This window comes from Pararge aegeria, chromosome 22 (assembly GCF_905163445.1).
Source record: "Pararge aegeria chromosome 22, ilParAegt1.1, whole genome shotgun sequence".
In the NCBI taxonomy this organism is placed as follows: Eukaryota; Metazoa; Arthropoda; class Insecta; order Lepidoptera; family Nymphalidae; genus Pararge; species Pararge aegeria.
This window is the reverse complement of record NC_053201.1, coordinates 10,545,059-10,557,202: the sequence shown is the minus strand read 5'-3', so window position 1 is coordinate 10,557,202 and position 12,144 is coordinate 10,545,059. Positions and strand designations below refer to the sequence as shown.

Here is a 12,144-nt window from a genome sequence, read left to right as displayed (position 1 = left end):
TCTACTATTCGTATCTGTTGGTATCCAAATATCTCCACCAATTTTATATATGGAATTAGTATATTAGTATTACAGTTGTAACATTTTGTGTAGATTTCATATCTTGTGTTTGTATTTCTGTTTTGTGTCTTTTAATTGTGTGCAATAGAGACCTTTCTGTGTATCTATCTGTAAACTTAAAAGATACTTACTTATTATACTATAATTAATATTCAGCAAGGTTGCATTACGGTCAAGGAATATTAAGAAGTGAAAATAAAACACAATAAATCGAAATTCATTACCTATAATTATGTTTAATAACGGTCTTATATATCTAAAATAAAGCTATCATCTTTGTTTTTACATAAAACATCACTAATTTACAATATTAATAAACTTCCAACATATCCAAAATATGAGAATGGATTACATACATTTAACTTTAAGGCTTTTATCGCACCTACACGATCAATTTTGCCGTGATAGTTTAATGGTTGGCACTTCGGCATCTCTTTCGGAGGGACCGAGTTCGACCCGAAACGCGCCTCTAACTTTCCGGTTTCGTGTGATTTAGCAATTAAATATTTTAACCGCATTAGGGTTTTCAGTAATCAATATCAAATGTCATTCTGAGCAGAACCTTGCTTGTAATGGGCCGGTAATAGGTTAGTTTTGAGACATTGACAAACTTCAACCAAGTATCTGTTTAAGCATTATACATTTGGCAATTACTCTTCGGTAAGCACGGTGGCACCTATTGCCCATGTGAAAATAACAAAGAATCGCTAATATATTGTATTTATCTATTGTATCTAATGACATATGATTCATGTATTATGCAAAACGTATTTTTATATATATTTGAAGTGAGATTGGTATTTCATCCTCACAACGGGGTACGGGTCTGCTCCCACAATAAGAAGTGGTTAAGGCCGTAGTCCACCACGCTGGCCCAGTGCGGATTGGTGGAGTTCACACACCTTTGAGAACTTTATGGAAAGCTCTCAGGCATGACGGTTTTCTCGCGATGTTTTCCTTCACCATTGAAGCAAGTGATATTTTATTTACTTACGTCTGGTGACCCAAGAGCTGGCGCTTATTTAGCCCAACGGCTAAGTCTAGCAATTCAAAGGGGCAATAGCGCCAGCATTTTGGGTACCATGCCCATAAGTGAACAGTTAGACGGCTTATATTTATTGTAAATATTAATTTTAGTTTGTAATTATTATTTCCCTGGAAAAATATATTTTTCGTTGCTTTATTAATAAAGAGTACTTATATTACTTAAAACGCATATTATAACTTTGAAAGTTAGAGATGCTTGCTAGGATTCGAACTCGGCCCCCCAAAACTGTAGTCGAGCTCCTACCCACTGGGCTATCACCGCTAGATTGGTATTTATGTTCATTAAATAAAACTGCAAAATCTAGCGATACGCCATGACAGGTGACACGCCTAATTTAAAATTATGACGTCAAGTCTATATATTAATTTTGTACCACTTGAACTTTATTAAGTATTTTGTGATTCTAAACTGTCAGTTGCGGAGTTTTTGTTATCAATACCGATCAATAAATCATTCATCAATAATCTTTAGGTATAGGATAAGGACTTACTTAAGCTCTAACTTGCCTATGACGCCACGAGTACGGCCATGACACCCATGAGCGTTTTCGCGGGAAATATTTTTTTAAATATAGTTTCCAATTTATATTATCAAAACCTTTAATTTCTGCAAAATAATATATTTTTAAGATATAGTAGATAATTCCGAACATTATAGGGCAGTTTCTTAAAATTATTTATGCCTATTGTTTGATTGGTTTTTCTGCGTTAAGCTGGAATAGAGGTAGTTTTAAAATTATGCCATCATGCAAGAAATGTAAGTCTGTGCCGTAAATAAAAGTCGAAATAAACCTCTATCCGTTACTGAATATTAATACAGATGCATTATTGCGGTTGATTCTGGCAGGCTATCAAAACCAATTTTTGTCAGCTATAATTTAAATTTAGCTTGTAATAGTAATGCTCTCAAAATCTTCTTCTTTTGACTTTTCGTCGTCGCCTGAGACACGCAAGATTTTTTTTTTTTTTAGGATTGTCCATGTCAAAGATGACATTTGTGTATAATTAATCATTGATCTGTGGTACAGCCCAGCCAACTAAAATTCGAGATCTTAAAGGACTTGAATCCATGGCCGTAAAATAAATTGAAAAAAAAAAAACTAAAATTCGATGTAGTTTAATGATATGATGTAGGTACGGTTTTTGCTATAATGCTCTAAGTTGCGTTTAGACACGTGTATTTTACAATCAAGCAATGTTTTGTCACATTTCAAGTGTCAGCACCTTCTAAATGTCAGAGTAAGAAAAACAAACAGCATAATTATTCCGACGTTATGCCTCGATTATTTGTAACGCCTCAATGTGAGTTGCATCCGTTTCTTTTAAATACCTATGTCCAAGCAACGTACTCAACCTTGTGTATTTAATAACGCTTTAAGATAACATCTAATTTATAACGGGAACCATCTCTGTGCACCATCCAATCTTATCACTTCACCGTTTAGCATTTTGTTCTCTATTATACTGGTGACTAAATGTGCGAACTCCTCAGGCTTGCCTAATCTCGACGGGAATGGAGTCATGCGCTTTATGAATTCTATCATTTTCTCTGGTAGATATGTTACTAGTGGAGTGTCGAATACACCTGTGGAAGAAAAATAACAAGAATGATGTTATTTAGAATATTATGCAATGACTGTTATTTTCAATGGTTTAAAACTATCCTAGATCTCGAGAACGCCTCGTATCACTATACAAAATTGAATCAAGATCGATTTTGCTCTTAAGTTGTATATAGTTACAAAACTTTCTGCAGATACCTGGGTGCTTTTCTGGAAAATATGTATCGTAATATGTCTTATATATAATTAACATAAAAGTCAAAGTCAAAGTCAAAAATATCTTTATTCAAGTAGGCCCACAGGTGGCACTTTTGATGCGTACATAAGAATTACACGGTAGTGAGATGATGGCGATAACCACATTCGTAAACTTAAAACTAAAGCTACGAGGGTTCCAAACGCGTCCCGGTCTAAGAAGAAGCCCACAACAAACTTAGCCGGGTGTTTTTTTTTATTTATATACATATTATAATACATCTGTGCCAAATTTCGTCAAGATCAGTGTTTAGGTTAAACCAAACATTGGTAACAAATAGACATTTTGGCATATAAAATTAACAAGCTATTGAATGATATTTAGAGAAAGTATTTTCAGTTTTTTATTTTTTATTTTAGAATAACAGTTAGCTTTCTCCAGTAAAAAGTATCTTCTAGGAGTCAAGCAATTTATATGCTAATTTTCAATATTGGCTAAGCTGTGAAGCTGTGTCTAGATAAAATTTTGATTCCTCCATAACCTGGTTTGTTAACACGGTTAACAATATTCTGTCCTCAAAGAGGAAAGCTATGTATTTCATCAAGGTTCGTGCACTTAATTTGTCGAGCATAGATAACATACAGATAAATAAACAATATGGAATTATGGATAGAAGCCACTCACCTGGAGCAATGGTCATAACCCTGATCCCTTGTGAAGACAGATCCCGAGCTATAGGTAGAGTCATGCCTATAATAGCAGCAGTGGATGCAGCGTACCCTGCTTGACCAATATCACCCTCGTATGCTATTGTGGCAGCTGTGTTGATTATAACACCCCGATAACCATCTTCTGATGGTTGGTTTTTACCTATTAGACCAGCTGCTAATCGGATTGTATTGAACGTACCTATTGTATTTACCTGAAGTATAACACAATATTGACAATAATGAGGTCAGAATAATAATAATAATAAATATACTACGACAATGCACACATCGCGAACTAGCCCCAAAGTAAGCGTAGCTTGTGTTATGGGTACTGAGATGACTGAAAAATATTTTTATGAATAATATACATAAATACTTATAATATACATATAAACACCCAGACACTGAAAAACATATATATATGTATGAATATGGTAACTTATTTTTAATGATAACCTTTAGTAAATTATTAAATATTCAAAATAAATGTCTCAGTGCTAGTTGTATTGTTTAATTTTACTTTGTTTATATCATTACCAAATATCCTGTGACTTTTTTCACTGTGCATCTGGACTGATTGTTGGAATGTCTAAAATGATTTAAGATTAAACAGGCTGGGATTTTATTCAAGAGGGAGCCTGGTAAGACTTAATCAGGCAAAACTGGCTTTTCCTTCTTGTAAAATATACACTGGAATGCACAATGTGATACAATGCACAGCCTATTCTTATAAGCCTGGTTAAACCAATTGTAACCCTGAGGAAACTAAATGTGATTACAAAAAATCAGCAATAGTTAATGGACACCGAGACCTACTACAATGATACAATAATAATACTAACTAACTTACATTTACACATTTAACAAAATTGTCCATGCCAGCTTCCTTATCCTTATTAAAGTTATATATCTGACTTGTTTGCGCATATCCTGCACAATTGATGAGTGTGTCTAATCTTCCAAACTTGTTTTTAGCTACCTCTAAAGCCTTTTTGACTTCTTCTTCTGATGTGACCTAGAAATTTAGTAACTTTGAGCACTGAATAGGTGATGTATGAAAAATTTGTTATGCATGGATTGTGAATGCAACAAGATCAAAAAAATTTACACTTAAAAAACAATTTTACTCAAATTTTAGTAAAAAGGACTGGGACTGATTGTGTTAGTTGTCTTCTTAAGCACTGAGGACTGATATATAGTAGGCTTTCCCTTTCCTCCATGCTGTATGGTACCAGTATATAAAATACAATTTATTCTTACACAGCCAACAGTAACTTGAACATCTTCACCAATTGTTTTTGCTAACTCCTGCGCCCTTGTACCTTGTATATCTAGAATGACGACTTTACCCCCATTCTGCACAAGCCTCTCCACCGTCGCTTTACCTAGACCTGAGGCTCCACCGGTCACTAAACTCACGAGCCCCTGAAAAGAGGTTATGTTAATGTTTACAAGTTAAATATCTTTAAATTTACAGAATAGCTAAACAAACAATTACCTTCAACATATTTATGTTATTATATAAGGTATTAAAACACTAATGCTTTATTTTCACACAGAAAAATTATAAAAGCTTATAAAGTTTAAACTTTACGCTGATAACAATTTGATATACTAACTTTCTGCACAGACAGTAAATGAATTTCATCAGTCTTCAACTTCAAGAAATCGAAATGTCAAAAACACCACAGAGATACCATAGCGCGTATAACCACTGACTTCCATCTCCAAATTATTCCTGTATTACCTACGCTCCAAATCAAAAAGTTTTTCATGCACAATTCGGATACCTACCTGAATAAAATAGAGTTTAACTAATTTTTCAAACTAAAAAGTATGTGAAACTAGTTTTACTAGCGAGATATTTTTTCTTGTATCAAGAAGCAATTTTATCAATTACTTATTTTAGAGCTAATCTCAAAATTATTTTAAGTTTTAAACCTCGGAAATAGCCATACAAATTACAAAAAAACACGGTAAAGGTATCCGGTTTTAATTTACACAAAACAAAAAGATAACATTGAACAAGAAATGGTGGTTGTGTTGTGAATTTTCTTATTTTCCCACATTTTCCAAATTTTTAACATCATTTCAATCCGAGAATTATGAAATATTTTGTCAATAAGTCTAATTGAAAAATTAAAATTGGTGATCAGCTTCTGTAATACGTGCTAGTTGTACCTGCAAAATAGCTGTTGTTGAGAAAATCTACTCGTAGCACTTAGCCTCATACGAACGTATTTTATAAATTAAACTCTGTATTATATTTCGTGAAATACAATGGCCAAGGTGGAGCAACCCATATTTATTCTACCTAAGAAGCGAAATGGTAAAAAATCGATCACCATTGCCGGTCATGTTGATCATATTATAACTGTTCAGGTGAGAATATTTCGTATTCCTAAACTAAACACAGCCGCAAACCCACACGATACCCTTAGATTTTTCCATAAATACACTCATAAATAAAAATTTAACGACTCAACGTGTAAACCACTTCATGCACTACATTAAGAGTTTGCAGACATAAAAATGGAGCAGATTTTTTTATTTAAATAACAGTTTTTTATTGTTTTCATAATAATATTTATTTAAAAACATATGATTTATATATATATATACACAACATGTAAATGAAAACCGAATAATACTTCAGATACTTTAGAGGTACATTATTTACTGTCTCTGAGACTTGTGTGAAACCAGAAACCTAATAGTTTTCTAGTAAACCATATGCCATTGTTTTTCCTATTATAGTATAAAGGGCTACATAATCGATAAAAAAAAATTGGTTGTTTATGATTGCTCTTACCAGGTCTTCTAATTATTTTAAATGACAATATGAGAGAGAAAAAAAAAACACCCGGCTAAGTTTATTGTGGGCTTCTTCTTAGACCAGAATGCGTTTGGAACCCTCATAGCTTTAGTTTGATGTTTACGAATATGGTTATCGCCATCATCTCACTACAGTGTAATACTCATGTAATGTACTCATCACACATGCCACTCGACCCTGTCTGAGTGTTTCGTGTTTAAAAATGCTTTGTCTCTTGTTAAAATTAACTTCTAACAAAATCATGTTAGATTTCATCAAGATAGATAAATTGATAGACTTCACATACCTTTGAGAATGTTATGGAGAGGCATGCGGGTTTCCTTACAATGTTTTATATCCCTGTCATAGCAAATTATATTTTAATTGCATATCAAACTTATAACATCCTGTTGTTATTGCATCAAGGGTTAAAACCACACATAAATTAGAAAAGTGTATATTGGGATTCAAGCTCAGTCCCCTTTGAAGTTCTAACAATAGGTTAATTGGCTATTGCAGATACTAAATTATCTTGACAATCAATGTGATTCTCCTTCTAGGGTGTTGGTGAAAATGAACTGCCATCAAAATATAAAAATGGACTGTCTCCAGTTTCTGAACACGTAGTGAATGGCATTATACACTCAACAATGGATGGTCTTAAGTCCAACATGAAGATAAACCTTCCAATTATCAATGATGTTAATGATGAGGACTCCAATGAAACAAATTCAGATCAGAAGCTACAAAAAAATGGCTATCAAAGTCTTTCAACCATCCACAGCAGTCGTGAAATTATAGATTTATCACCGATATATGAGAACTCCTCTGATGCATGCTCCAGTCATGGTGATTTAAGAGAATTCGCTGACAGTGATATGCAACGTAGCTGCCGAGTTTTAAACTCTGACAATAATGAAAGTTCTTGTCCCACGCCCAACAGTTTATCACAAACTCAGTCAGAAAACAGTTTTGAAATGGGCCCACTAACTGACAGCCTTAAAAACAGTGCTAAAAGGAGAAAGCGTGTTAACATCATACCAGGGATTGTTGAAACTGACAATACTGATTCAGAAATTACTGCTCTAAGAGTAGAATCTGAAGGATCAATTTCACCCGAATGTTCATTATCCGAAAGTAGAGATGGATACTTAACAATGACTGGGACCATAAAGAGGGGTAAAAAAAAAGGGCAGAATGTTGATGTAAAGTTGAATATATCAAGGGAAGAACTTGAGATCATTGAAGCTGCTATCGTAGCTGATGAATATAATAAAATGGATGTCTCGAAGTGTTCTCTTTATAATGGACCTCACATATTTATATTCAGCCTGCTATGCATTCCATTTGTTGCATGCATATCTGCTATGTACTCATTCTACATGGGTACAATGGCTTGGTATAATATATTTACACATGTTACTGAAGATTTTAGCTGTATCAAGAAAGTGTTATTGGCACCAATAGTCATTTTGTCATACCCATTTATGATAGTAATTTTTACTTTTGGTTTGGGATTGTTTGCTGGTATTGCTCAGCTGACATTCAGCGGCGCCAATTGGTGGAAGGATGTATGTGATTTTGAGAAAGGTTTCTATGGTTGGCTTTGCAACACACTTGGTATGTCAGAGTGCAGTCCTTATGAGGTAGTTGTTTTGATGGATGTGAAACCGTAAATTAAGTGAGTTTTTTGAGATCACATAATTTACTATACTGTTCTATGTGATTGTCCTCTTTATGCATATCTTTATATTGTCATTATATTATATGAGCTATGAATTTAGGTTTTTTGTAGTATGTATGTGGTGAATTTTTGTTATAGATGTCACAGAAAACAAAATATTACAAGCAAAACATTTTTAATCTTATGATTATCTTATTGAGTTAGGCTTACCACTTTTTCATTTAAATGATGCTTATCAACCACCTAAATATGCTTGAAAGATTGCTTAAAAATTGTCATTTTTAGGTATTACATTCCGCTTAGAACACAAGAAATCTACTTCTTTGATCTAAGAATGCAACACTGAAAATTAACATGGTTAATACACTGATGGCATTATGTGTCCAATCATAGAAATGTCACTTTATGCAAGTTTTGGTTTAGCCAGAGGTATATTTAGACAAATAGATATATATATTATGAAATACATTACCACTATAAAATTATACTATGAATGTCACTGCCATCCTAAATTTTTATTAATGAAAATATATATGATTATAGGATATAGTTTTACCATTTCTAGTCAGAAGTTCAGAACTAAATTTTTTTAGTCACATTTTCCAGATTAATTTTATTTTGTCCAGAAAAATATTTACTTTAAGTTAAACTGTGTGTGTAGTGAGTACGTTGTCTGAATTAAATTAAGAACATATTGAAAATAAAAAGGTTTTAAAAATTTATTGGGATCAAACTGAGATTTGGCAGGTTTTTTAGGACTTAGGTATTTGGACTATTGTATTTTACAATTTTTTTAACTATATGATACTTGTATTGTATTTCTTGTAACTATTTGTATTGTAATAGAAAAACGTTATTTAGAATGTAAGTAACAGATCAAACAAATCATTTAAAAAGTCTTCTCTTTATTAAATACCTCCATTTTTATATGAATTTTACTTTATTATTTATTTTTACACATAGCTACTAATGCTTTGTTTTTTATAAAAGTAAACCTATAGTTAAATCAGAATATATTTTATCAATAATGCTACAATGTACTTGCTTTTTCTGTAAAATAGTATCATGTTCTAGAGAGTTAAATTACTATAAGTACACAATTCAACCGTGGAAAGGCAGGAAAGGAACCACATACAATTTTTTTAACAAGGTTTATTATTCCCTAAATAAGACTTTTTTATTAACTTATAGTCCTGTTTTGGTCCCCTGAAACATTGATCCTATTTAATAATTAATTATTTTAGGAAAATTCTTAATTTTGCTTTTACGCTTTTGCCTTTCTGATGTTGAATTATTCATAATTGCAAGGATTTCAATAGTCTATGTAATCAAATAATCCATAAATTAAAGTGGAATAAAGTAGAATTTATACAGGCTTCTAATGCAAACCTCATAATAAATGTGACAGCAAAACAACCAAACTCAATGGTTATAAAGTTGTGCTAAATGTTAACATATTTGGCACTTTTACGCAATTTTGTTATTATATATTTTTGTTTAATAACATATTTAGAAAAAATTTGCCATAATTGTACTCTTTTTAGAAATTATAAAGTTATTTCTTAATTTAGTTTGAGGCAAGTATATTCTAATGTAACCTAGCATATTCCATGAAAATGTATGTATCAGCAGTTTGGGGAAACAAAGAGAAAGAATATTTCTGACTTCTTATTAGCAGATAGTTTTGGGGCCATTGTTGAACAACTTGACAAACTTTGCCTTTGTAATGATTTGTTGTAATGCAACTCAAATTGTCACAATCTGCTTGAATTAAAGCAATGATATGTCAGCTTTATATTTTTGGGTATAAAGCAAACAGTTGAATAATTAGTTCTGGTACATATAAAGACTAGTGGACCACACATTGTAAAGAACTGAGAAAACAAAATGTTGCATCATATTATCTATGATGATAATAAATCAAAAATGCTTCAATTTGAATTCAGTCAATATGATGTGTAAATACTATTAAAACAAGCACCATACACCTTCATCCAACATGGTACCAATCAAAAGACTTGCTAGAATGCATACTCCTTGTGATTGGTTGTTTGTATCTTGAATGCAGATTGGATGGAACAGTTTAGCCTTGTGTCACGTTATGCAATATGAGCAATATTGCTAGTATATTTCTAATAGAATAAAATATCAAAAGAATTGTAATGCTTAGCTATTTTTATTTGATTCTCATGTTATCATGCTTACGCAAAATTATTTCCATTGGGATTTACAGCTAAGAATGTATTCTAATGTAACAACAACATAATCATGTTTATAGTAGGTATATAAAGACTGATGTATTCTAGTCACTATTGTGTCCATTTTCTACATAATAAAATATTTTAGAAGGTAAACTTGTTTTAATAATTACTAATACAGCATCTATGTACAACATACAACAAAACTAGAAATGTAAACTCAGATCCACACCCATACTCTACTTAGTGTCTATGCAGTGTACTTGAATTCAGTTCATATGCACACTCCAGTAATATGCATATTCCAGTGTGGATGAGTTAAACATTGAATTTTCAAGATGTGTCCTTGGATTGACTTTGTTCTGCTTTAGGTTGATTGCTTTTAAATTCTGTGTCTAATCTTTCCTTAGCTCGAACAATTTTTGATTGTAAATAAAAAGAGCCACCCTTTGATTTGTCGTTCACAGTAAAAAGATGTTCATAGTTGCTCTTTACTTTTTCAGAGTCTAACTTTTCTATATTAAGGATTTGCATAGCTTCTTCTAATGTCAGTCCGGTTGAAGCGTTGGCTGCAGCTCTCCTAGCGCCTTCGGGACCTCCTCCAGCCCTTTTAGCGGCCTCCTGCGACGCACGTAACTCTTGTTTTAGTGCTCGGGCGAAGGCCCGTCCTACGACCTGGGCACCGAGAACGATTATTTGAGCTATATACTTTGCCATCTTTTGTATAATAAATAATGACTTCTGTCTTTTAACATCACGATAACATCAATTCCTGAATATTACTTCATGTTTTAAGGTTATGTGTCAAATTTTCTAAAAACTAAAATGTCAATTGTAAAAATGATTAAAAAAGTAAAAAAAAAGCTATGCTGTTATACGTCTATGCTTTATTTGGTAATTATTTATATTGAGGTTCTACCAATGGCGCAAAAGCGACGGGGTGTACAATAAGTCCTGTATTTGGGACGGAGTCTCCCGAATGGATGAACCGATTCTCATTTTGTTTGAAAGGTGATTAAGTTTAGAGTGTTCTTAGTAAGGAAAATCGGTCAAAGTTGGCCACCGGCGACAAAATAGCGCATCACATATTTTTTCCCAACTCCCTCAACATGGGTATGAAATGAAACTGAAGGAGCTTGACAAGTATAATAATGTTGAAATTCGGGGTTTTTCTTCATCTTAAATTGATTTATTATTCATTAGTAGTCATTCATCCTGTACTCGTTGCTTTAATAATTATTATTTTTACAGATGGGACAACCAAAATGTTTGTATTCTCTTTGAAAATCTAACACGTATTTTCTGTGATTCTGTAGGGCTGTTCTTTTATAAATATAGTATGTCGATTTAATTTTCTAGAAATTCCATGATTATAATACCCAAAAACTTATGATTTTCAGCATTATCAAGAGGAGCACTTATCCGGAGTAACGTTGCAAGTTTAAGTTTTTTTTTGCGAAATCCCCAAAAACCATCCATTTTTTTACATTCTAATTATAACACATGTCATTACAAATACTTAAACCTAATGCGATAGTGTAAAAGAGACGAACAATGATAGAAGTAAAACGCACCAGCCTAGTTGCAGTAGTTTTGCATTTTTTATTACAATGCCCTATGATAAGGTTTATTTGTTTTCATTTTTAATTCATTATTTAGCATGATATTGTAAAAAAGGTGCACGTTCTGATATATCGTTATCTCTTAAAAGATGTCAAATTATATCTTTAAAAAAAGGATTAATGCAATGCTATCCTTTTAACAACGTGAAAAACAATTATTACTTTAGTATTTTCAGAATCTTGAATGTTTTGTGTATATTAATTTAGGCACTAATAATTGTCAATAGAAATATGCGGTTAGTAGTTATAA

The 12,144-nt window shown here is 32.4% G+C and overlaps 3 protein-coding genes across 4 annotated transcripts; 1 reads left to right on the top strand and 2 right to left on the bottom strand.

Annotated features, from left to right (window-relative positions):
• Positions 1-270: 270 nt before the first annotated feature.
• LOC120633839 (3-hydroxyacyl-CoA dehydrogenase type-2-like) lies at positions 271-5,257 on the bottom strand. 2 transcript variants are annotated; one of them, XM_039904204.1, is made up of 6 exons: positions 5,074-5,257; positions 4,836-5,000; positions 4,426-4,590; positions 3,550-3,787; positions 2,462-2,692; positions 271-684 (listed from the first exon to the last, which is right to left on the bottom strand). In XM_039904204.1, the coding sequence occupies exons 1-5, from the start codon at positions 5,080-5,082 to the stop codon at positions 2,499-2,501; spliced, it is 771 nt and encodes a 256-aa protein (XP_039760138.1). In that variant the 5' UTR covers positions 5,083-5,257; the 3' UTR covers positions 271-684; positions 2,462-2,498. The 2 variants fall into 2 exon arrangements, with proteins under 2 accessions (XP_039760138.1, XP_039760137.1); XM_039904203.1 differs by lacking the exon at positions 271-684 and having other exon boundaries at positions 2,035-2,692.
• Positions 5,258-5,595: 338 nt separating this feature from the next.
• On the top strand, positions 5,596-9,289 carry LOC120633726 (transmembrane protein 169). Its single transcript, XM_039904052.1, has 2 exons — positions 5,596-5,957; positions 6,951-9,289. Exons 1-2 carry the CDS (start codon positions 5,856-5,858, stop codon positions 8,064-8,066), a joined length of 1,218 nt encoding a protein of 405 aa, XP_039759986.1. The 5' UTR covers positions 5,596-5,855; the 3' UTR covers positions 8,067-9,289.
• Positions 9,290-10,228: 939 nt separating this feature from the next.
• Positions 10,229-11,104, bottom strand: LOC120633727 (mitochondrial import inner membrane translocase subunit Tim16). The gene has a single exon (XM_039904054.1). The coding sequence runs from the start codon at positions 10,987-10,989 to the stop codon at positions 10,606-10,608; it is 384 nt and encodes a 127-aa protein (XP_039759988.1). The 5' UTR covers positions 10,990-11,104; the 3' UTR covers positions 10,229-10,605.
• Between the last annotated feature and the right edge of the window lie 1,040 nt (positions 11,105-12,144).

Bases quoted from the DNA above. Each gene is read 5' to 3' on its own strand.
- LOC120633727 (XM_039904054.1), bottom strand. From the start codon at position 10,989: ATGGCAAAGTATATAGCTCAAATAATCGTTCTCGGTGCCCAGGTCGTA.
- LOC120633726 (XM_039904052.1), top strand. From the start codon at position 5,856: ATGGCCAAGGTGGAGCAACCCATATTTATTCTACCTAAGAAGCGAAAT. The intron at 5,958-6,950 runs GTGAGAATATTT...TTCTCCTTCTAG, and splicing joins ATCATATTATAACTGTTCAG to GGTGTTGGTGAAAATGAACT.
- LOC120633839 (XM_039904204.1), bottom strand. The intron at 4,591-4,835 runs GTAAGAATAAAT...CTAAATTTCTAG, and splicing joins TTCAAGTTACTGTTGGCTGT to GTCACATCAGAAGAAGAAGT. The intron at 2,693-3,549 runs GTGAGTGGCTTC...TTTCTTCCACAG, and splicing joins GGTTATGACCATTGCTCCAG to GTGTATTCGACACTCCACTA.